The sequence below is a fragment of the Eschscholzia californica genome, unplaced genomic scaffold (assembly GCF_041429995.1).
Source record: "Eschscholzia californica isolate CP2 unplaced genomic scaffold, dmEscCali1.0.p SCAF_4, whole genome shotgun sequence".
NCBI classification, from domain to species: Eukaryota; Viridiplantae; Streptophyta; class Magnoliopsida; order Ranunculales; family Papaveraceae; genus Eschscholzia; species Eschscholzia californica.
In genome coordinates, this window is record NW_028238461.1 from 55,981,932 (window position 1) to 56,002,894 (window position 20,963).

The 20,963-nt window shown below is 35.6% G+C and overlaps 4 protein-coding genes and 1 pseudogene across 7 annotated transcripts; 1 reads left to right on the forward strand and 4 right to left on the reverse strand.

The window, feature by feature from the left end:
* The first annotated feature begins 303 nt into the window (after window positions 1–303).
* Window positions 304–4,324, forward strand: LOC147546533 (pentatricopeptide repeat-containing protein At1g11290, chloroplastic-like). Of its 2 annotated transcripts, XM_086637197.1 has the most exons (3): window positions 304–2,535; window positions 3,702–3,849; window positions 4,001–4,324. In XM_086637197.1, the coding sequence occupies exon 1, from the start codon at window positions 476–478 to the stop codon at window positions 2,453–2,455; it is 1,980 nt and encodes a 659-aa protein (XP_086493323.1). In that variant the 5' UTR covers window positions 304–475; the 3' UTR covers window positions 2,456–2,535; window positions 3,702–3,849; window positions 4,001–4,324. The 2 variants fall into 2 exon arrangements, with proteins under 2 accessions (XP_086493323.1, XP_086493321.1); XM_086637195.1 differs by lacking the exons at window positions 3,702–3,849; window positions 4,001–4,324 and having other exon boundaries at window positions 304–1,622; window positions 1,857–2,690.
* Window positions 2,687–4,826, reverse strand: LOC147546534 (putative cyclin-D7-1). The gene is made up of 6 exons (XM_086637198.1): window positions 4,388–4,826; window positions 4,206–4,292; window positions 4,017–4,118; window positions 3,695–3,905; window positions 3,182–3,315; window positions 2,687–3,098 (listed from the first exon to the last, which is right to left on the reverse strand). The coding sequence occupies exons 1-6, from the start codon at window positions 4,703–4,705 to the stop codon at window positions 2,874–2,876; spliced, it is 1,077 nt and encodes a 358-aa protein (XP_086493324.1). The 5' UTR covers window positions 4,706–4,826; the 3' UTR covers window positions 2,687–2,873.
* Window positions 4,827–9,628: 4,802 nt separating this feature from the next.
* LOC147546535 (L-type lectin-domain containing receptor kinase S.4 pseudogene) lies at window positions 9,629–11,934 on the reverse strand (annotated as a pseudogene). Its single transcript, XR_015223689.1, has one exon. The product of XR_015223689.1 is annotated as an L-type lectin-domain containing receptor kinase S.4 pseudogene (transcript).
* Window positions 11,935–13,103: 1,169 nt separating this feature from the next.
* On the reverse strand, window positions 13,104–17,405 carry LOC147546536 (transcription initiation factor IIA large subunit-like). The gene is made up of 12 exons (XM_086637187.1): window positions 17,055–17,405; window positions 16,622–16,795; window positions 16,379–16,528; window positions 16,216–16,270; window positions 16,055–16,113; window positions 15,681–15,815; window positions 14,722–14,853; window positions 14,118–14,178; window positions 13,805–13,968; window positions 13,636–13,719; window positions 13,478–13,513; window positions 13,104–13,381 (listed from the first exon to the last, which is right to left on the reverse strand). The coding sequence occupies exons 1-11, from the start codon at window positions 17,169–17,171 to the stop codon at window positions 13,490–13,492; spliced, it is 1,155 nt and encodes a 384-aa protein (XP_086493313.1). The 5' UTR covers window positions 17,172–17,405; the 3' UTR covers window positions 13,104–13,381; window positions 13,478–13,489.
* A 1,050-nt stretch (window positions 17,406–18,455) lies between these two features.
* On the reverse strand, window positions 18,456–20,482 carry LOC147546537 (protein PSK SIMULATOR 1-like). 2 transcript variants are annotated; one of them, XM_086638255.1, is made up of 2 exons: window positions 19,931–20,069; window positions 18,456–19,814 (listed from the first exon to the last, which is right to left on the reverse strand). In XM_086638255.1, exons 1-2 carry the CDS (start codon window positions 19,933–19,935, stop codon window positions 18,632–18,634), a joined length of 1,188 nt encoding a protein of 395 aa, XP_086494381.1. In that variant the 5' UTR covers window positions 19,936–20,069; the 3' UTR covers window positions 18,456–18,631. The 2 variants fall into 2 exon arrangements, with proteins under 2 accessions (XP_086494381.1, XP_086494380.1); XM_086638254.1 differs by having other exon boundaries at window positions 18,456–20,482.
* Window positions 20,483–20,963: the final 481 nt, after the last annotated feature.

A 20,963-nucleotide genomic window follows, 5' to 3' on the forward strand; every position in this document is an offset into this window, starting at 1 on the left:
TCTCAGTCGAGTCTCGGTTTAGTGATGTAACCGGAGAAAAATAGAATTATTTTTTAATAATTTTTTCTCTCTAAATCTTGTCATGTCATGCCACCCGATATTAATTTGTGGTGGCTATACGGGTCAGACATTGTATATGAGTTTTTTTGTTTGCAAATATTGTAGAAGAGTTTTTTTGCAAAATTGAATATTCACTTATTAGGTGAAAAAATAAACAGCCTAAAATTGCCGGCCCACCCTCATTAAGTGCAAAAATCAAACACCCTCTTAGTATAAAGAGATCCATAAATCTAATAATAAGTCGATCCAATGGGGGAGTCCAAGACTCCAAGGTGTAGTTGAGAGGACGACTTGGTCATCATGTCTATATGACATGTGGCATCCTTTGCTACCCATTTTCCGCCATTAACGTTCACCTCCTCATGGAGCCGTTTAGATTCCACAGTCAGAGTAAAACGAAGAAGAAGAAGATCAAATGGTATTGTTGGGAAAGAAGAAACTCTTCTGCTTCTTCCATCTCTTCAAAACCTCTACTCGTCACCTTCGAAACAGTTTACTCCTCCTTACTTTCAATCCTTTTACAACCCATCTCTCTTCACTACCCAATGATTTGGTTTCCTGCAATTCTCAGTTTCCTTCTTCTTCTTCTTCTGTTGTGAATGACGACGACTTGGAACTGATTACCTTGTTACAAAAATCTAATGGGTCGGATTCAGGAAACCCGTTTTTTCTCAATAAAGTTGTCTCTGCTTGCGCGAGAATGGGTTCTCTCTCTTTGGGTAAGCAAGTACATTCCGCCATTATCAAGCTTGGGTTCATCTGTAATGTTTATATCGCCACTGCACTTGTTGATTTTTACTCTAAGTGTAGTATGGTTTATAATGCACATCAGTTGTTTGATGAAATGCCTGAAAGAAATGTTGTCACTTGGAATTCCCTTATTTCTGGTTATTGTCACTCTCAATATTCTAATTTAGCCATTGATTTGTTTATTAATATGCTTGAGGTTGGTACTTTTCCAACCCAATTCACCCTTTCGGCCATACTTGTTTCTTGCTCACAGTTAGATGAAGGAGAACTTGGGGTTCAAGTTCACGGTCGTAGTTTGAAAAGTGGGATGTGCTCTAATGTTGTTGTTGGTACGTCATTAGTTGATATGTACTCTAAGTGCTCCCGTATTGACGACTCAAGAAAGTTTTTTGATGAAATGGGGGAAAGAAATGTGATTACTTGGTCTGCTATGGTATCTGGGTATGCCCAGAATGGGCAACCTGATGAGGCAATGGCTTTAGTGAAGGAAATGAGACCATTGGGTGTTAAACTAAACAAGGTAACTTATAATAGTGTACTAAGTTCATTTTCTACTCCAAGTTATTTGAATTGTGGCAAGCAAGTTCACGGCCAGGTAATTCGAGAAGGTCTAGAGTCAGATATGTATTTGGTTGTTACTCTTATGACTATGTATTCAGAATGTGGAAGCTTAGAGGATTTTCGCAAAATGTGTTCGATAATTTCAACTGATGATCAAATCTTTTGGAATTCTGTCATTGCTGGTTTTTCTCATCTGGGTAATGCTAATGAGGCTCTCGAATGCTTCACTAGAATGAGGCAGGCGTCTATAGGTATCGACTTCTTTACATTGACCAATGTACTTAGAGCAATTGGTATTCTTTCTGATATGGATAAAGGAAAGCAAGCTCATGCTCTAGTTTTTAAATCTGGCTATGCTTCCAATGTGTATGTTCAAAATGGGCTTGTCTCCATGTATGCAAGATGTGGTTCGATTGCTGATTCCAAGCAAGTTTTTTGTTCAATTAAAGAACCTGATTTAGTTTCATGGAATTCTCTTTTATCAGGATGGGCACACCATGGATATGGTAAAGAGGCTATAGAGTTGTTTGAAAGAATGAGAGAACTGGGGATTAAACCAGATCATACTACCTTCCTTTCTGTACTTACTGCTTGCAGCCATGGAGGTTTTATTGAGATTGGGGTCCAATATTTTAACTTGATGACAACTAATGATTCTATCGAAAACCCAAGATTAGAACACTATGCTTGCATGGTTGATCTTTTCGGGCGAGCAGGGCGCCTTAACGAAGCAGAGGCTTTCATCAATAGTATGGTAATTAAGCCTGGACCCTCTGTCTATAAATCTCTTCTCAGTGCTTGTCGAGTTCACGGAAATAAAGATATTGCTATACGTTCTGCAAAACGACTACTTGAACTGTGCCCAGATGATCCTGCTACATATGTATTGCTATCTAGTGTTCTGGCGGAGGGAGGTAATTGGGTTGACTCAGCTGGTGTTCGCGAACTTATGTTTGAAAGAGGAGTTCGGAAAAAACTACCAGGTTGTAGCTGGGTAGAAGTTAACAACGAAAACGGTGCATCCATTTTTACAGGTTTACCTGTTCATCGGTATAGCACTGACGTGATAGAAATGTCTGGATAATTAAAACCCGACTCTTAGTCGAGGATGAAGTCATCTGTAGGCACTAAAGCTGGATTTCTTATCTAATGGACATCAAACAGGTGTACTCTTTATCTCTTCTAGTTTTCTCATCCGGGGAGTGCCTTTTTTTGTATTTACTTGTACATACAGAACGACTAACTCTCTCAATCTTCTTAAATGTATACCGAGCAATTTTTGCGTCTACCCATAAATATAGATAAACAAATCACAGAAAGCTTTAAGATTTGAAGTTTTATTATAATTTAGATGCATGTTCCAATTTGAATGTGAATCTATCTCTTGCTCAGTTGTTTTACAATTTTGATTGATGAAAACTTACATTTATCATTTATAAACAAATCAACATTTGCAAATATATCAATAACAACAATGAGATGAATGGTCGTTCAGTCCAAGATCAATCTTGATTGTCTTCCCTCTTTCTCTTTTTTGAGTTTGATATTGGATCAGATACCTTGATTAAGTTATAGAGACCAACATGAGAATTGTATGTATCAGTTACCTCCATTGCCATAACAGTTACAGGACTAGAAGGTAAGTAAGAGCTCCCACGAGCTATTAAAGTGTAATTTGGATCAGCTACATGTTCTTCCATAATATTATAACAGTTGACAACTTCCCCCTGAGTCATAAATAGATCATGTCATAAGTATGTAAATATATTGTCTTTGATATGAATGCATTAAAAATAATTGAAGCCATTACCATTTGATCTTGCGGGATGAAACTGGTGATATCAGAGAGATATGCTTCAAGTTTTGATGGAAATATTTCCTCTAGACTGCATCTGAGTGCTGCTAGTGTGATTGTGGATGGCCGGAACTCGGTGAACTTTGAATCTGTTGTTTTTTGGTTTCATATAGTTAGCATCTATAAAGGAATGGGTATTGAATTGTGATTCTATCTTATTATCAAGTATGCAGTTGCAAGTTTCCAACAAACCCAGTGTAGGTCATATCAAGCCCCGCGCGACACATCAAGGCCATTTGCCGTTTTAAATGGCTAGTGTTGCAATTTGGCATGGTATGACACAGTTCGTTGGTAGGGCTCGCTTTTCAGAGCCGTACTTTTGGTGGGTCAGAATTTTCTTTTACTATTTATCTTAAAAAGATAGCACGATCCATTACAAAGTACGAACCCCAAAACCCACTTATGACTTATAAAGATACGAAACAATATAATACATAGTAAATGATTCAGATATTATAGTAATATTACCTAGTAGAGTGCACAGGAGCAACTCGGTGACTCGAGAACTTATGGTGCATTGGTGATAATCGTATCGAAGAGAAGAATCAAGTTGGTGGATCAACAACTCCAGATAAGAGTAACTCGTAACACAGCCGACTCTCCACTCCAATGCCTTCAATACAGTAAGTTCCATCTCTTGAATTCTACTCACTTCAAATGAATTGTTCAGATCCTCCATCTTAATTTATAATGGTAAACATAGTACACAAAACCCATTAGATTAACTGAAATCCATATCTTCATGACGTTATAATCTGAAACAAACTTTTCTAGGAAGATGATAATGCACCTGGAGTTCATATAAAGTAGGGATAGAGACTTCACCAAACTTTGCCGCAATATATAAACATACAACAGCAAGTAGCTCCATGAATGCGGCTTCCCATTTCATCTGCAAATTCTTTTAGTAGTTTAATAGCAACAAACTGAAACCAAATCTTAAATGGAACCCAAACTGTAATCATGAAATAATGCTTACATTATCGTTGTTGATAGAGACAAATCGATCGAAGTAACTCGAAGCACGGAAAACTGTATCTATGGACAGATTCAATCGTCGTTGAGACTAATAAAAAAGAAATAAGAAATGTGAAAAAACTTGTATCAAGATGCATGATAGTAACATATAGTACTTATGAACAGTTGGTGTTAGTTATTTACCTTGAGAAACCATAATATAGCTCTGACTCTAGAAGCTTGGAAGAATGGTGAGTGAAGATGATTAATGTTTATGGGCATGAGATGGAGTTCTTTCTGTAAGAAAACCATGAAAGAGTTCTTGGAGTCTTCTTTGGAGGTGGTGTTGTAGAATGATGATGAACCCATTATAGTAGTAGTAGTAGTAGAATAGTAGTTAGGGAAAGTGGGAGAAGAATTAATAAGCCAATAATTATCTTCCTCACAGAGTAGACTGATTTTCTTCTTCTTCTTCTTCTCCATATTATGTGTGTAATTATCTCTGACAATCAGAATCTGCATAGATGATAGTACGTCCTAATGTTTGTTTAGTTTAGGGGGGTTACTAGTATATAATAACAATCCACTCTAGTACAAAGAGAGAGAGAGAGAGAACAGTTGGAGGTAGTTATAGAAGGAACATAGAAGAGGTAGTGGTGGGTGGGTGGTTTAAAAAGAAAGAGGTAGTTGCCGGAATTGGAGGAGTTGAGTAATGCCATTGGTGGAGGGAGAGAGTGAGGGTATGATCTATAGAGAGAGAGAGAGAGATTGTTGACCCAAGGAGAGATTTATTGTATGCATGAATATTCAAATTTCTGTTTGTTTAGGCCTCTAAAAATGATTTTTCGTTTATATTGACTTCCACGCTTACTACAAAAGCATTGATACATCGATACAATGTTATAAGCACGATAATTGCTAACTTGTTACTGACCTAAAGTCCTAACTACTTTATTTATATCCAAGCTCAATTTTTTTTTAATTTTTTGTTGAAATAGCATATTATCGTGTGTTTATCTATTTTTGGTGCAAACTATATATGTTATGAGGAAAATATTTTATAAATTTAAGAGGGGGTTGTTTTGGTTGACATTTTTTTTTGTGAAAAATAAAGTGTTGGTATAAGGAAAAGAGTAAAAGGGGGCGTGAGTTTAGGTGGGTGTGGGGGGGATATAAAGGTTGGGCCACGTCCCTCATGAAATGAGGTTAATGCTGAAGGAGGGAGGATTAAAGAGACGGATTTGACCATTTAGGCTGGCTACTGGACCCAATTGCGTGAGCACACGAGGTTGTACCCTTACCCAGATTTCCCTACCTTCTTTAATTATACCACTTACCTGCCACGTCACCTCTCCTTTAATTTAGGACCCCCCACAACTGGTCCATGACCTAGTCCCAAAGCTAGTGGTTACTGGGTCCTCATATTCTGAGGGGCTACCCCTCCCTATTTTCAGCCCATTCTTTGGAGAGGGAATGGATGAAAGATCCAAGATTGGGCCCAAAATAAGAGCCCAACCCAAACTCACACAAAATTGTAAAGCAGGTCCAATGCGTCAGACCAAGGGATGAAATGTCCGGAAAGTCCTTATTCTTTTCGAAATTTACGAAATTGCCATAAAAAAGTTTCCCAGAAAAGCGAAAATTTCTGAAAAACTAGCTGACACACCAGGCTGTCAGACAGTGTACTCCCCACATATTTACAACATTGCCACCGAAAAATTTCCGGAAAACACGAAAATTTTTGAAAAATAGTCTGACGCACTGACATTAAACCTTGTACTTTCCCACAAAATTACAGAATTGCCATTACAGAATTACCAACTTGCCATTTTCATTTTTTTTTCATATTTATTTCTTTTTTAATTTTCTTCCACACATATTTCTCTCTCTAATCTTAACAAATTTCTCTCTCCAATCTCAACAAATTTTCTTCTTTTTTCCAGATTTATTTCTTATCTCTTTAAAATTAAATTTTCCTCATTTTTGATAATTTTCCATTGATTTGTTTTCGTATATTCTGTGTACTCGGAATTAGGTTATGCACTAGACATTTTTGTACTGGGAAATTTTCTTGTTTTCTGGAAATTGTCTTGTGCACCGGAAATTGTTCAGTTTACTGGGAATCTGGTTATGTAATAGACATTTTTATACTAGGAAATTTTCTTGTGTACTGAAAATTGTTTTGGTTACTGGAAATTTGGTTATGTACTAGACATTTTTGTACTGGAAAATTTTCTTGTTTTCTGGAAATTATCTTGTGTACCGTAAATTGTTCAGTTTACTGGGAATCTGGTTATGTACTAGACATTTTTATACTGGGGAATTTTCTTGTGTACTGGAAATTGTTTTGTTTACTAGAAATTTGGTTCTGTACTAGACATTTTTGTAGTGGAAATTTTCTTGTGTACCGGGAATTGTTCTGTGTACTGGTCAACTTTAAACCAATTTCTTTTTTTTTGTAACCAAATCTTTCCAAAATGTGAAACAAAATTAGAATGTGAAACAAATCTTTCCAAAACGTGAAACAAAATGATGAAGAAGATCTTTTGATGTACTTGTCAACTTTAAACCAAATATTTCCAAAATGTGAAACAAAATAAGAATGATGAAGAAGATCTTGGATGTATAAATCTGGAAAGATCTGGAAACAAAATAAATTAAAAAAAAGATAGAGATGAAGAAATAAATAAATCGATTGAAAGAGATGAAGAAGATAAATAAGAACATAAAACATAAAGAGAGAAGGAACTGAAAACTTTGATGTTTTTAGAGATTGAAAGTGATGAAGAAATAAATAAATCGATTGAAAGAGATGAAGGAGATAAATAAGAACATAAAACTTTTAGAGAGAGAAAGAACTGAAAACTTTGATGTTTTTAGAGATTGAAAAAGATAGAGAAGATAAAATGTGAAACAAAATAAGAATGATGAAAAAGATTTTTGGATGTATAAATAGGAACAAAGAAGGAATTGAAACAGAATACAATGGGCGGGATAAAAAAAAATGGCCAAAAAATTTCGTCAAAAATGGCGCCATTTTTGAAATTTCGAAAAATCTGAATGTCTTTCTGTTATGACGTCATGTACGGGAAACTAATTAATTCGCTGTCTCGCGTCAGAGTGTCAGAAAACTGAAAAATATCCCGTCCAAGGGCAAGAAGGGGAGGAAAAAAAAATAAAACCAGGAAATAGTACTGTTTTCTGACATTTGGACCTGCTTCACATTTTTGGCCAAAAATGAATTGGGCTCTCATTTACCCCCCAAAATTTGGATCTCTCACTCATTTTTGGTTCTTTGGAGGGGTAGGCATAATATTCATCGCCTGCACCAAGTTAGTTCATTGACAGAATGGAAACTCAGTCGAGAGTGGTCAAGCCGAGTCCGGACAGAGAGATGATGGTTTTAGTTGACTCATTCGTCAGCTACAATTCAAGCTTTTCGATCGACAATATGGTGCAGCAGGAGTCCTATATGCGGGTGCATATTTTAGAGTTCTTGAAAATAAGTAACAAAGTGCATTTCAGCTGCATCTTGTAGCTTAATTGAGCTTCACCATATCAGTGTAAACTTGAGCTATGGCTCTGTTACTTTTAGAGGCCATTTCACTATCGAGTTTTTGTTAAAATAGAACCTAACACTAGTTTAACAGAACAAGTATATACAAGTGAAATTCACTTTGAAATTCACTAGTTTAACATAACAGGAAATTGGGCAGGAGGCCCAATTTCTTGTATTTTTTTTTGTTAAAAAGACAACCCATCTTTTTAACTAGCTAGGCCCCAAGTAAGTTATAAAAATAGACTTGAAGGACATTTTTAAAGGCACCAACTTTTTAAGAGTCAAAAATACCCTTCATTCAATTAGAAATACCTAGTAATAATTTAACTAATAAATCAGGAACTTGAGTTTTTCTCATGAACGAACCGAGTTGGATTGTCGACGCCGATTAAAATTTCTGGGGTTTGAATCGATTTGGCTATAAGATAGGTTAATGTTTTTAGGTTTTGGTGATTTAATCTATTTGCTTGTTGTTTGAAGAGGCTTTTAAGGGGTTTGATTTAGTTTTTGGTTCTAAATTCTAGAGAGAGAAAGTTTTATATACTTTCAATGGAAGGAGAATTTGATAGTGTTTCAAGGTATAATCCAACTTCTTCATTGCTTTATTTTCATTGAGTTATGAACGATGGATGACAATTTGTTAGTTTTGATGTTTATGTTCAAACTTATTTGTTGGATTTATATGGAAGTTGTGAAAGTATAGTTGATTGATGCAAGCAATGTGTTTGATAAAATGCTTGAAAGAGATGTTGTTGCTTGGAATGCAACGTTAGTTGGTTATACAAGACGTAGGTTGGTTGAAATATCTATAAAGTTGTTAGATGAAAGGTTTAAGAGAAATATTTTTTCCTTGGACAATCATGATTGGTATTTATGTTCAAATTTAGAATTTCATGAAAGCTTTGGAAGTTTTTCGAAGAAAAGTAAAATGATGGTGCTAGAGCTTATAAAATGACTATTATGAATTTGTAGGGGTTTTAGCTAGTTTTTCGATACAACATTTTATTAGACAAAATATAATAATTTGTAACAAATTTTATGTTAAATCAATTCAAAACTAATTTGCAAACCATTTGCATGGCATTGCAAGGTGTTTGCAAGGCTCTGCAAGGTGTTTGCAAGGCTCTGCAAGGTGTTTGCAAAGCTTTGCAAGGCTCTGCAAGGTGTTCGCAAGGTTGTGGAAGGTATTTGCAAAAGTCATGCAAGGTGTTCGCAAGGCTCTGCAAAGTTTTTGCAAGGCTCTGCAAGGTGTTTGGAAGGCTTTGCAATTTGTTTGCAAGGCTATCCAAGGTGTTTGCAAAAACCATGCAAGGTGTTTGCAAGGCTCTGCAAGGTGTTTGCAAGGCTTTGCAAGGCAGTGCAAAGTGTTTGCAAGGCAGTGCAAGGTATTTTTTTAGACTAGGGTTAGGTTGGTCTTTTTATTGAAATCGAAAATTACATAATTGCCGTCAGGGAGGTGAAGCCTAAAAAACTTTGATGAATCTTTTTTAACCAAAATCATAATTTCTTTGGGAGTTTTGGCCAAATTCCCCATAACATAATTTAGAGTTAGAATCGATTTGTGATGGTAGAGAGGAGTCGGCGAGTTTGAGTGTGGGGTGGTCAACCATGTGATAGACACTAATTGGAATTGGCCCACCATGGGGGATATATGCGATCTGCCTGCCTCATGGTCCCACCAGGATGGAGCCCATTATCCTTTCGGTTCATTCAATCACATTTTAGTGGTGCTTCAACAAACCATTCCTGATTGTCCTTCATTATCCACAGTAAATATCATGGATGTCAATCAATGTCCTTTCCCATTTTCACACGGTTCAAATAAACTCTGGGATTCCAAATTTCATATGAAGATCACATTTCTATAGTATAAGATTCTACAAAAATTTTCATGTAAAAGTTCCACCTCTTCATTATATTTCACCTATAATAATCAACATCGCTAATTTAATCTACACACTATTATTACAAAGTATACATAAAAAAAAAACATATAGTTATCTACCGCCATCTTTGGTAGATAAAAGATTAACAGAGGAAGAAGATGCAGAAACGTTGTTAACTTTTCTTTCAAATTCTTTAACTGAATTCATAGACATGGAAGACGGATAGGAATGAATAAAATCATCAAATCCTATTTCACTTTTACCATCCTCATGTTCATTAGGTGCACTTAACACTAGTGGCATCTTAACTTCTCCTTCCAAATAACTTACTACTTGCCTCATACTAGGACGAGCCATAGGTTCACAATTAGAACACATTAACCCTAATTTCAAAACCACCTCAACCTCTCTTTCATTATACTCATTCTTCAACCTTGGATCAACCACATCAAATATCATGTCAGCCGTCCATTTCTCCCACACCCAATCAACCAAAATTAACTCCTCTGGTAATGCCTTTGGCTCAATTGGTTTTCTCCCACAAACAACTTCAAGCAAAAGTGCACCAAAAGCAAACACATCTGAACTCGGTGTTGCCTTTCCGGTCCGAGTCAGCTCAGGAGCTAGATAACCCAATGTACCCACGACACGAGTCGTAGCAGGATTTGAACCGTGTTCATACAATTTAGCAAGTCCAAAATCACCGAGTCGACCATTTAATTCTTCATCTAACAAAATATTACTCGCTTTAATATCTCTATGAACAACAATTTTTTCCCATTGTTCATGTAAATATAATAAACCAGAAGCAACACCTTTAATGATCTTGAATCGTTTTTCCCAATTTAGTATCAACTTTGATTCTTCAAAAATGAATTTATCTAAACTACCATTTGGCATGAAATCATAAACAAGAAGAAGATCATCTCTTCTTCTACACCAACCAAGTAATTGAACAAGATTTCGATGACGAAGACGACCAATTGTTTCGATTTCGGATACAAATTCACGAAACCCTTGTCTTGATTCATGAGAAATTCTCTTAACTGCAATTTGAACTTTCGAATTTGGTAATGTTCCTTTATAAACTTTACCAAATCCTCCTACCCCAAGTAATTCTTTATCTTTGAAACCCTTTGTTGATAATTTCAATTCTTTATATGAGAATCTATGAGGTCCAATATTAAGTTCCCAATCTTCAATTAAATCTGCTTTTTTTATTTTAATGAACAAATAGATAGATAAAGAAATTGCAGTTAAAATTAGAAGAACAGAAGAAACAGAGACACTTATTGCTATTAAGATTGTGTGTTTTTTCTTGGGTTTTGGAAGTGAAGGAAGTTCAGAGAGAGAAAGTGATTTAGAAATCCCATTCATTTTAAAACTCCATCCCAATATATAATGAGAACTTGCCAAAAGACCAGTTGAAGCTGTAAATCCAACAAACATGGAATCCTCAAGAATTGGTGAGAAATCTATTTTCTCAGAGAGAATTGGTTTCCTGGGTTTTAATGAAGAAGGAGATATTGTAACATTAAGAAGATTTGTGATTGAATCATAATCTACCCATACCTGAATTATGTTCCCAGTTTTGAGATTTAGGTTTAATTCAGTTGAATTCTCACTCAAATATGAAGCTGAAGCAGATGCATTTGATTTCAACCCATTAATGTCAATTCCCACATGATTTTCATTAATATCCCCAAATTCGAAATCTTGAACTGTATCAAATTCAACAGCAAAGATATGATTTGTGAAATTCCCAACGTTGGTTGGATTGAACAATCCAAGATAAGGACTTGGAAATCCTTTAGGGTTTTTTGTTGGAGAGATGGTAAAAGTAAATCCATGGCCGCCAAGCTTAGCATAACCAGAAAGAATTGCAAAAGCAAAATTAGTAGAGAAAGAAAATACTTTCCCATCTGTTGAATTTTTGAACTTTAAAGGAGATTGATAGAAAGCATGACCAATTACTCGACTTGTTTCATTTGTTAATTGAAGAATTCCATTCTTCTCAATCTTTGATACTTCATTTAAGCTCATCTTGATACAATCCGAATTGAACCCATTACAGAAAAATTCATCAAATTGAGAGAAAACAAAACTTGGGTTTGATAGAAAAGCAAAAACCCATAAAACATGAAGAACTTTCGCCATTAACATAAATAATTTGAGCATGGGTAGCATCAATTTCTAGGTTTTTAAGGTGGGTTGGTAAGGAGGAAAGACAGAGAAAGGTTGGTAAAGCTGAATTAAAATTTTCACATGTTAAAAGGAAACAATGAAGAGAAAGCTAACTACAATTACAAAGTACACTCATGGATGCTTCTTCTATATATAAACCACAAAATTTTGGAGGGCAATCTTGGAAATTTAGGATCAAATTTAATATTAAAGAAAAGAAATTCAGGTTTAATAGAAAAGATGCTAACAACAATAATTAGTCAAATAAAGTCTAAAATGATGTTTACTCAAACAGAATACTGTCTTCAAAATTGTTGGTTTTTGTCTGGCATGGGAGCCCATAAAATTATCTATACCAAGTTGGATTTATATATCATAACATTGGCAATTTGGTAATACTAATATTTTTAAAGTTAGAGTACTTTCGAATACGCAATAAAAAATAAAAGTTAGTTTTTGTAATGTTGATTTGTTGTAAGTGGTGTTCGTTGTGCTATAGAATTAGCCCACAAAGACATTTTGGACCACAATTGAAGTTGGTGGGATTATGAAAGTAGTTAGTCTTCTTACATTGAGAAAAATAGGTCATGCTAGTTTATAAATGAGGATTCTCAAAGATTATAGTACTCTTTTTCTTTAGTAAAATTAGACCAACACTCCAATTAAGAGTTGAAATTTTTTCTCAAATTAGTCAACTGGAGGGATGAGGCCAGAATTTATTATTAGGATACGAGGATAGACTAAATTTAAGGCCTCAAATTCATTGAGTTTCTTTTTATACTTTATGTTGTTTGAAATATGAAGAAGACTAGACAGTGGGTAGGTGCCTACTTGAACCAATCTGGTTTACTAGTACCAACATATGTGCTTTTTTAGTGCTGGAAAATGGTTCCTATTGGTATTCATAATAAAATCCATATCTACTCCAACTCAAGATTGCATTATTATTAATATACATTAAGTTTCCAATATGGGATATTTTATTGTTTAGCAAGACTAAATTATTGATTAAATCATTCTCAATATTCCGTCACAGTGATCATTGTGTTCATCATTGTCCTAGATAAACATAAAACGACATAACAGATAAAGAACAGCCTAGATTATTCTTAGATTTAGTATCAACTCAAACCGAATAACCTACTTTTTTTTTTTTTGTTAATTCTGTCTCTGTTAGCTTTGTTTCAAGAATCAGATTCTAGCTTAAAATTTTGTTCTGTCTTTAGTCTCCAAACCTCATCAATCTACCTACAACATAATCATTTCTGATTCTAGTCAAACAGAAAGATACGAAATTTCAATCTGCAGTTTAAAGTATAAACCCCCAAAAGTTCTAGATTTATCAAAATAACCTAAAAAAAGTACTAAAGAAGATAACAAGACTACAGATTTCAATGTAAGAACTGAAAATCTCAGGATCATTTTATGTCTCCTACATATATGTCTAGGAAAGGTTCTCCTTATGTACAACAATCTGTCCCAATCCTCCCCCATCAAAATCGAATAGAGGGCATCATCAACCTCACAAGATTATCCACCCTCTCATGCTTTCCCTTTCGCTAGAATAACCTACAAAAAAAAAAAAAGACAACAGGAGAGATATCCAGAGAATACCGCTACAAATTAACTCTTCCATTAGCATTCTCAATTCAGTTGTTTACTCACCAACAAAAAGAATCAGAAATCGAATTCCCCGGTAGCCTGCCGAAAAATAAACCCATCGAGATCCAAAGAAGAGACATCGAATTAGAACATGTGAGTGAATCCAGTTTTTTAACAGATAATCACGAGATAAGAAGAAAACTATCTTGTTAACATCATACCTTGTTGAAGAGAATATCCTTATTGTTAATGTGCATAATTCCATCCTTGAGTATGCATTTCCATCTGCTTTTGGTACGTGAAACCTACTCGACCAAAAGAAGAGGTCAATTTTGTCCAGGATAACATTCGTTCAGACTTTGGATAAATTTCCTAATATGAGCACTTTACCTTGTCGAATTGAGCTAGGACCAAGTGCTGCGAATTTTGCTCCTCGCCTTCTTCATCAACATCGTCCAGATCATCATCATCATCATTCTCGTTCAGAGGTTCATCATCGTCATCATCATCCCCTCCATCTTTCGGGACCGGAGCAGGGGTACCTCCTTGTATACCTAAGAAAATGCAACCAAGTAAAAGTTCAATAACATTTCCCCAATTTGCCGAGTGAGCATTTTGCCCAAATGGACAAGAAATTTGAGGAGGTGAAGTACACAATCTGAATGCTACAAAAATGACAATTAGGATCAATTGACGAGATTACCATGGCCAGCTGGTGTCACTGCATTGTAGTCTTCGTTGGCAACCCCCTGATAAGGGTATAGCTTCAAGATTACAAACAAAAGTGACAAGTTAATACACGTACACATGCATAATTAAAAGTTAACTAAAAACTAAACCATTAGAACGATGATTTTAATCATCTACTACATCCCACTTGGCAGTCTAGACTCTAGACCATCCAGGTGCTCTACGGTGGACTTTGAGCCAGAATAACTATTTAAATTTTTTAAAAGAAAGAATAACTGTTTAATAACATCTTCCCCTATGTACATATAAGATAGAACCTCTTTAGGAACTCCACAAGACTATCATATCAACGTTTCCTCAGTGAATCCATCACTGGAACAAGGGATAATCTGATTGACCTGATTCCTCAAGTCCATATATGAAGTAGGTCAACTTCACCTTAGTGTCAAACTGTCAATGTGTCATAAGTAACCACTAGGCTCATGCGCTCTTACAAATAAGGAAGATTGAGGGGCAAAAAATATCAATGGTAAGATACAACAGAAAATGTGGAAAGAAGCATGTATTTGTGATTTATTCATTGTCGTTTGGAAAATTAGAATGACTGTGGTGCTTACCTCGTCATAACTATCAGCAGGCCCATCTTGTTGTGGCAGCCTTGAAGATGCCCCAGTAATTTTTGACAGTAGTTCCCTAGGATCTGCCGAACCTTGGCCTCGTCCAATTAAAGAATTACTTCCACGACTTGCCTGATATTCAGCATATTTCTCAAGAAAAAAATTCGGAGAAGCAAAAATTGCAAGAAATAAGGATCATACTATGAAGAGGTTACCTGTGCACAAAATCAGAAACTACTCAGGACTGCGTATGGGTGGGGAAACTAGAAAGCGAGACATAACTAAAATTTGACAATTACTTGGAGACTTAACGACTGGAAAACCATGTACCCCTCACAATCAATTTTGGAGGATTAGTGACTGGACTTTCTTATCGTTTGACTGGCAACAGATACGTGCAAGCCAAGAACTATTTCTCAAATATAATTGTCTAATGACATGTCTATGCATGGTACCATAGATTGCAGTCAGAAAACAAGAAAATGAAAAGAGAAAACACAGTCAATAGTATGCTGATAGAACAAAAAAAAAGCCTAGGGCTCCAACGGAAGTGAAAGCAATCTGGCAAGATAAAAAGCGGAATATGCAGAAGTGATAATTTTACTTTCCAAGAAAAGTTAATGAAGGCGTTAATAACATTTCTCTGGTCAAAGGGCTGAAAGCTTGACACAGCCGGAGAACCAGAAATTTATGCAGAAGTTGCAATTGATAGAAGTCAAGGGAAATTGTGAACCCTACTGGATTAGAGGGAAGGAGTGGGAGAAGCATCTCAGTTATGAGGCTTGACACTGAATCGGGGGACTTCACGTAAATGGACTTGTTATCGTATAAAGAATGTTTACTTCCGTAGTACAACTATAGTATTTTCAAGGAGACTTTTGGCCAAAAATACAAACTTCGGACACAAAATCATAGGCAGTGATATAGCGTATAATAAAGAAAAGGCTATGAGAAAGCACCTCAGATTGAAAAAACTCGAACGTACAATAATCTCCAGCTCCATCTTGCTGCGGTAGGTACCCACTAAGGCCACTATTATGATAGTGAGGGTAATCATCACGCTTCCGCTTGCCAGAATTGATTGCTAGGAAGTCCTAAATTAAACTCCACAACGTTATGATTAAAAAAATTGATAATCAACATCACAAGAAGACTGACAAAAGTAGCATAATATTTCTCTATTTCTTTTGTCAAGGAAACTAATATGTGAGTATGTAAGAAATACTTAGATTCCACCATTCACTACATGAATAAGCAACCAGAAAAAGGAAAACAAAATGAAAAACATTTCCTGAAAATACATGAAAGAGAGTACAGCTTGTAACAAAATTACCTGAGTCGAGTTCTGACTTGGAGTTCCTCTTTCCAACTCATCCCGCCCTTCCACGTAAGCTACAACAAACAACCATAATGACTAAAAATATTCTAAGACGAATGCCAGGACATTAGGAAAACAAGACTAGTATGTTTTCTAGCTAAGCATATGACACTAACCAACATTAACATCAACACCAAGGGGTCTTTGGTTCATCCAAGGTGAAGGAGGTTGCTGCAAAATTTTTAAAAACACTTATGTCAAGTCATGCAAAAACTAATCACCAAAATTTCATCCAACAACGAGTGGAAGCATGACAGTCAATTAACTATATCGGCATACCATGTATGGACTGGGTCTTCCAGGTTTCACATCAGTCGTCGAACCCCCAGTATCATGAGCCGGAGTATACTCGCTAGGTGTTGCCATTTGATACATAGAAGTTTCCGCGGTTCCTGGTAAGGGTGTCTGAATTGGTGTTTGAAGTGGCGTCTGTAATGAAATAACAAACCAAACTTAATCAAGTTGATGTCACATCAGAACTACTTCCAAAATCTTAGCATTAAGTGATATAGAAAAACTCACCGGTGGAAACAAAATTTCAGCTGTAGGAGTTTCATACTCCTCTGTCCCTTCATACGGTACATTTAAATCATGAACAGGGGTAATAACCCCACCAGCAGTAGGCTGTTTAGGCGCAGAAGACCTCTCAATAGGACCACATATAGCACCACAATGCATCATTTTCATTTCCCACAGCTGAAGAAAGGTTCATCAGACACAAGATGTAATAATTTCTAAGAAAATACCCTACGGAGTTGAGCAATCGAAACCCTAGAAATCTGACAACAAATAACTCCTCAAATTGATTGGAACAAAGAAACCAGTAGGTTTCTATATACGAAACAACAATCATCAAAAGAAAAATTGAAAAGAAGAAATTCAGATAAAATCGGTTTGGAGATAAAAAAGAATTGAATGAAAAATCAAAATGGAGTAGAAAAGCAAAATAAATTACCCCTTGAAGATCATTGAGAACGGTCTCATCGGTACCAGATTGAATGAACTCTTCGCGAATCTTGCTGATGACATCTTCAATTACATTGATGTAAACACCACTAGTCGTCGTCGCCATTTCCGATGATCAATCAAGAAATAGGAATTGAAGATAGTTGCTAGTTGTTTAGGGTTTCGTCCGTCTTGAATGTTCTAAGCTAGAGAGAGAAAGAAGGGGAGAAGGGGGGAGAGGGGGCGGACGAGAAAAGAAAAATTAAAAGAGAGGAATATAAATAGGTTTGCATCCGGTTATTGTGCATTTAGCACGTGTCAAAATCGGCTTGCTCGAACCGCCATAAGTCTTTCTTTCTTTTTTTCTTTTTTTTTTTTTTTTGATGGATGGAGTCTTTCTTTCTTTCTAGAGTAGTACTCTAAAAAAATGAACAATAATGCAACCTTCTCGATTGCTCTTGCATTGGCTGGCTATCCTTCCATTTCTTTTTTTTCTTTTTTTCTTTTTTTTTTGTAATATGGAGGTCTCAAGTTGGATTTAATGAAAGTGGACATTCATTATTTATCGAATTTGCGTAGAAATAAAATAATCAGATGATTTTAGGTCAGTAGTTTAGTTAGAGTTTTGGTCTATTTGTGTAAAGATTTAATTTCAACAGTTACCGAGTTTATGACATCTTATTCATGTATCAATTCCTTTGTAACGAAAATCTTAGTCAATGTCAAAAAAGAAAATAGAATTAACACATACATGGTTCTTTTTACTATGTTTTATCATTTTCCTAGATCTTTTTCGAAATTGTGTTTGCATCTGTTAAAGCGCCCCACAATATTGTTATTTCGATATGTCTTTAGAATTCTAAAATTGTGTTCCGTTAATACTCCCACAATTTTTTCTCTTCCCAAGTTAGAGCCGAAATTTGATTCAAATTTTGTAATAACTCGAGTTATATATCATAAACTCTGCTTTTGTTTATCTTGTGATGTTTGATTCATCTGAATGATTGATATGATTGATTTTACGTCCGTTTCAGTAAGGTGATTCAGATTCAGTTCGAGATGAGACAACACAAGTCACGAGTCAATTTTAGACAATGAGAAAAAAACAAAATATTTAATTATTCGATATAAGGCTGGTCCAAACCTGGCCAGGATGGTATGCTCTTAAGCCCAAACAAACTCAAGAGTTGCTCATCACCCCAACCACCAAGGACATGATCCACTTCTTTTCCAATTTAACTATGACTGCATATAGAGGTAGTCCAAATTTCTGGTACCCCACCAAAAAGCACCTTGTTTATGCCCAACCACCAAATTATGAGTTTGGAAAGATCCTTTGTTAGATATTCCCCCTTGGTCGTTAGAGTTGATTAAGAGAGATATTAGAAAACTAAAGCAAATGAAGAATTAGTGAGAGAAGAAAATCATGATGAATTATGTACAAAGTTACATATATATTTTAAAGAATTGCTATTCTTTAATCTATTCCCTAACAAAAACAACCCAAAAAAGTAAAAAAAGAACAGTGTAAATATTAACTTTCTTTAATCTCTCCAAAAAGAAGAATAAGAAGTATACAGGAATTGATCACTCACCGGACGAACTCGAATGACGAATTTCATACCTACAAATGCAACTCAACCCCACCAAAATCTCAGCAATGGCAGCTTCTGTCTTTTCTCTATCAGCAAAATGCAGAGTTTGTATCAATAACAACGTGGGTTTCGCATCGAAATTCTGTTTTTCAAAGTTTCTCTCAGCTTGCCATTTCACTGTATTATGAGCTAAAGGAGCAAGCCAACCCAATATCACCCTTAACCCATCTCTCAAAGCTTCTGCTAAAGAATCATCATCCCACCAATCTGTTTGATCTTCTTTTCTCAATAAATTCTTCAATTTCGACATCACCGAAGTTTTCAGATTAACAGGCAACATCTGGTATATATCTTTTCGACAGTATTCGCTAATTGAAGACGGTGAATTCAAGTATCTCTCCATTAAGATTATCACATTTGCATATCTTAATGACAACCCTGAACCTCCAACTGTTGAAGATGGTGCTTGTTGTGCTAATCTACTACTAGGTTTTCCTATACCAAGAAACCCAATATATGGGTTCTCTTTAAACCCCATTCCAAATCCAACATTGTTCTCTGAACTTGAAGTTTTTGAATCTTTCGATTCTCGACTCCAAAATCTAACCAACCCATGTTTGGTTGGTTTTGAAATCGGTCCTGATTTCGATATCATTTCTTTAGACGGTAGTTTCTCTGATTCGAAGTCTGGTGGTTGTGATGAATATCGAACATGTCGAGCTGTGATTGTAGGAATAACACTATAAGGACCAAAAACAACAGAGATTCGAGCATAAACAGTACAAACCATTCTTGCCATTAATCCAACTATCTTATCAAATGTTTGATTCCAAAGAGAAATCTCTCTTAGATGACGAACATGACTTCTCTGCCACGATAATTTCTGATCAAAACAATCTGTATTCGATTTAGTATTAGTAGTAGTTGCAGTAGCACCAGGTGTGGCATTCTTCCAATGCCCTAATTTCCTTTCAGCCGCTTCCATTTCACTTAGGGTTTCTAATCCAGAATACAAACAAGATGTAGTTGTAATAAATTTCTCTAATTTCTCAATAGTTTTATCAATCTCTTTAGATGCAAACTCCAATTTACCCAAATCAATTAACCCAAATTTCAAATCGGCATAAACATAATCAAATTTGTTTAATCCAGGATCAATACATTTTTTCCCTAACCTAGAAACAGCAATAACAATACGATCAAGATCTTCAATTCTTTCAGCACAAGCTAATTTGAAAAGTGAAGATTCATCTTTAGAATTCAAATATAAAAGTCCTTCAGATTTCATTACCTCATTACGAAGCTTCATTATTTCATCATCCGATAGAGATTTATAGAGAGAGATTAAACGAGACATTGTTCTAGCTGTTTCAAACCCTAGAATACCTAATAATGGTGATTTTGTTGAAGAATCTTGTTTTGAACCATAACGAGTTTGAATCTTGCATTCGAAACTATTAAGAACTGAAGATCGTTTAACCCCAATACCGATTCCGACACGATTCCCTAGGTCAGATAGCCACGTCATTGTGGCAATCTGCCCAGAGAGAAGAGTCGATATTGGTAATGGCTCTGTACTTTCTCTCTCTCTTCTGGTTTGAAATTAGGGTTTGTGTTAGGGAAGAAGAAACAGAGTATGAGGGTTTATTTTTAGGAGGGAGGGAGGGAGAGAGGAAGAAAAGAGGGGGGATATTATTAAAACACGATAAGGGGGAAAATGGAGGTTAATTTCGGTGGCGGACGCGTGAAAACAGTTGGAGAGGAAGAACCGGAGATAGGAATGGGCGGTTTGCCGCCATGTCGGATTTTTGGATTAAAAATCAGTTTAAGGGACCATGTCACCACCCTAGGGGAAGATTTAAAAAATCAAAACATTAGTAGTGATGTTTAGACCCGAAAAAAAAATGTGTAAGCAGACCACAATCCTAAGACTGATATAATCGGCTTAGATGAGTGAGACATTGTACTTCTACGATACTCTAAAGAATCTAATGGGAGGCCGCTACCACCTTTCATTTCACAACGAGATGTGCTTGGAGCGAAATTATGCTTCAAACTTACAAAAAAAAGAGCATATAATAATAAAGTTTGTGTATGAATCTAAATCAGAATATAATAATGAACGAGTAGAACAACCTAAGAATTTTCAACAAAAAAAAAAAAAAGAACAACCTAAGAAGAAATGGTCAATATAAGTTAGCATATAATAGAAGGTTCTTGAGGGGTACGATTCGATTTTCTTTCCGAAATAATTTTATATTTAGAATCAATCTTCGAATTCAGACACAAAAATTAAATTGTGCTAGCTTGATAGATGGAGTTTG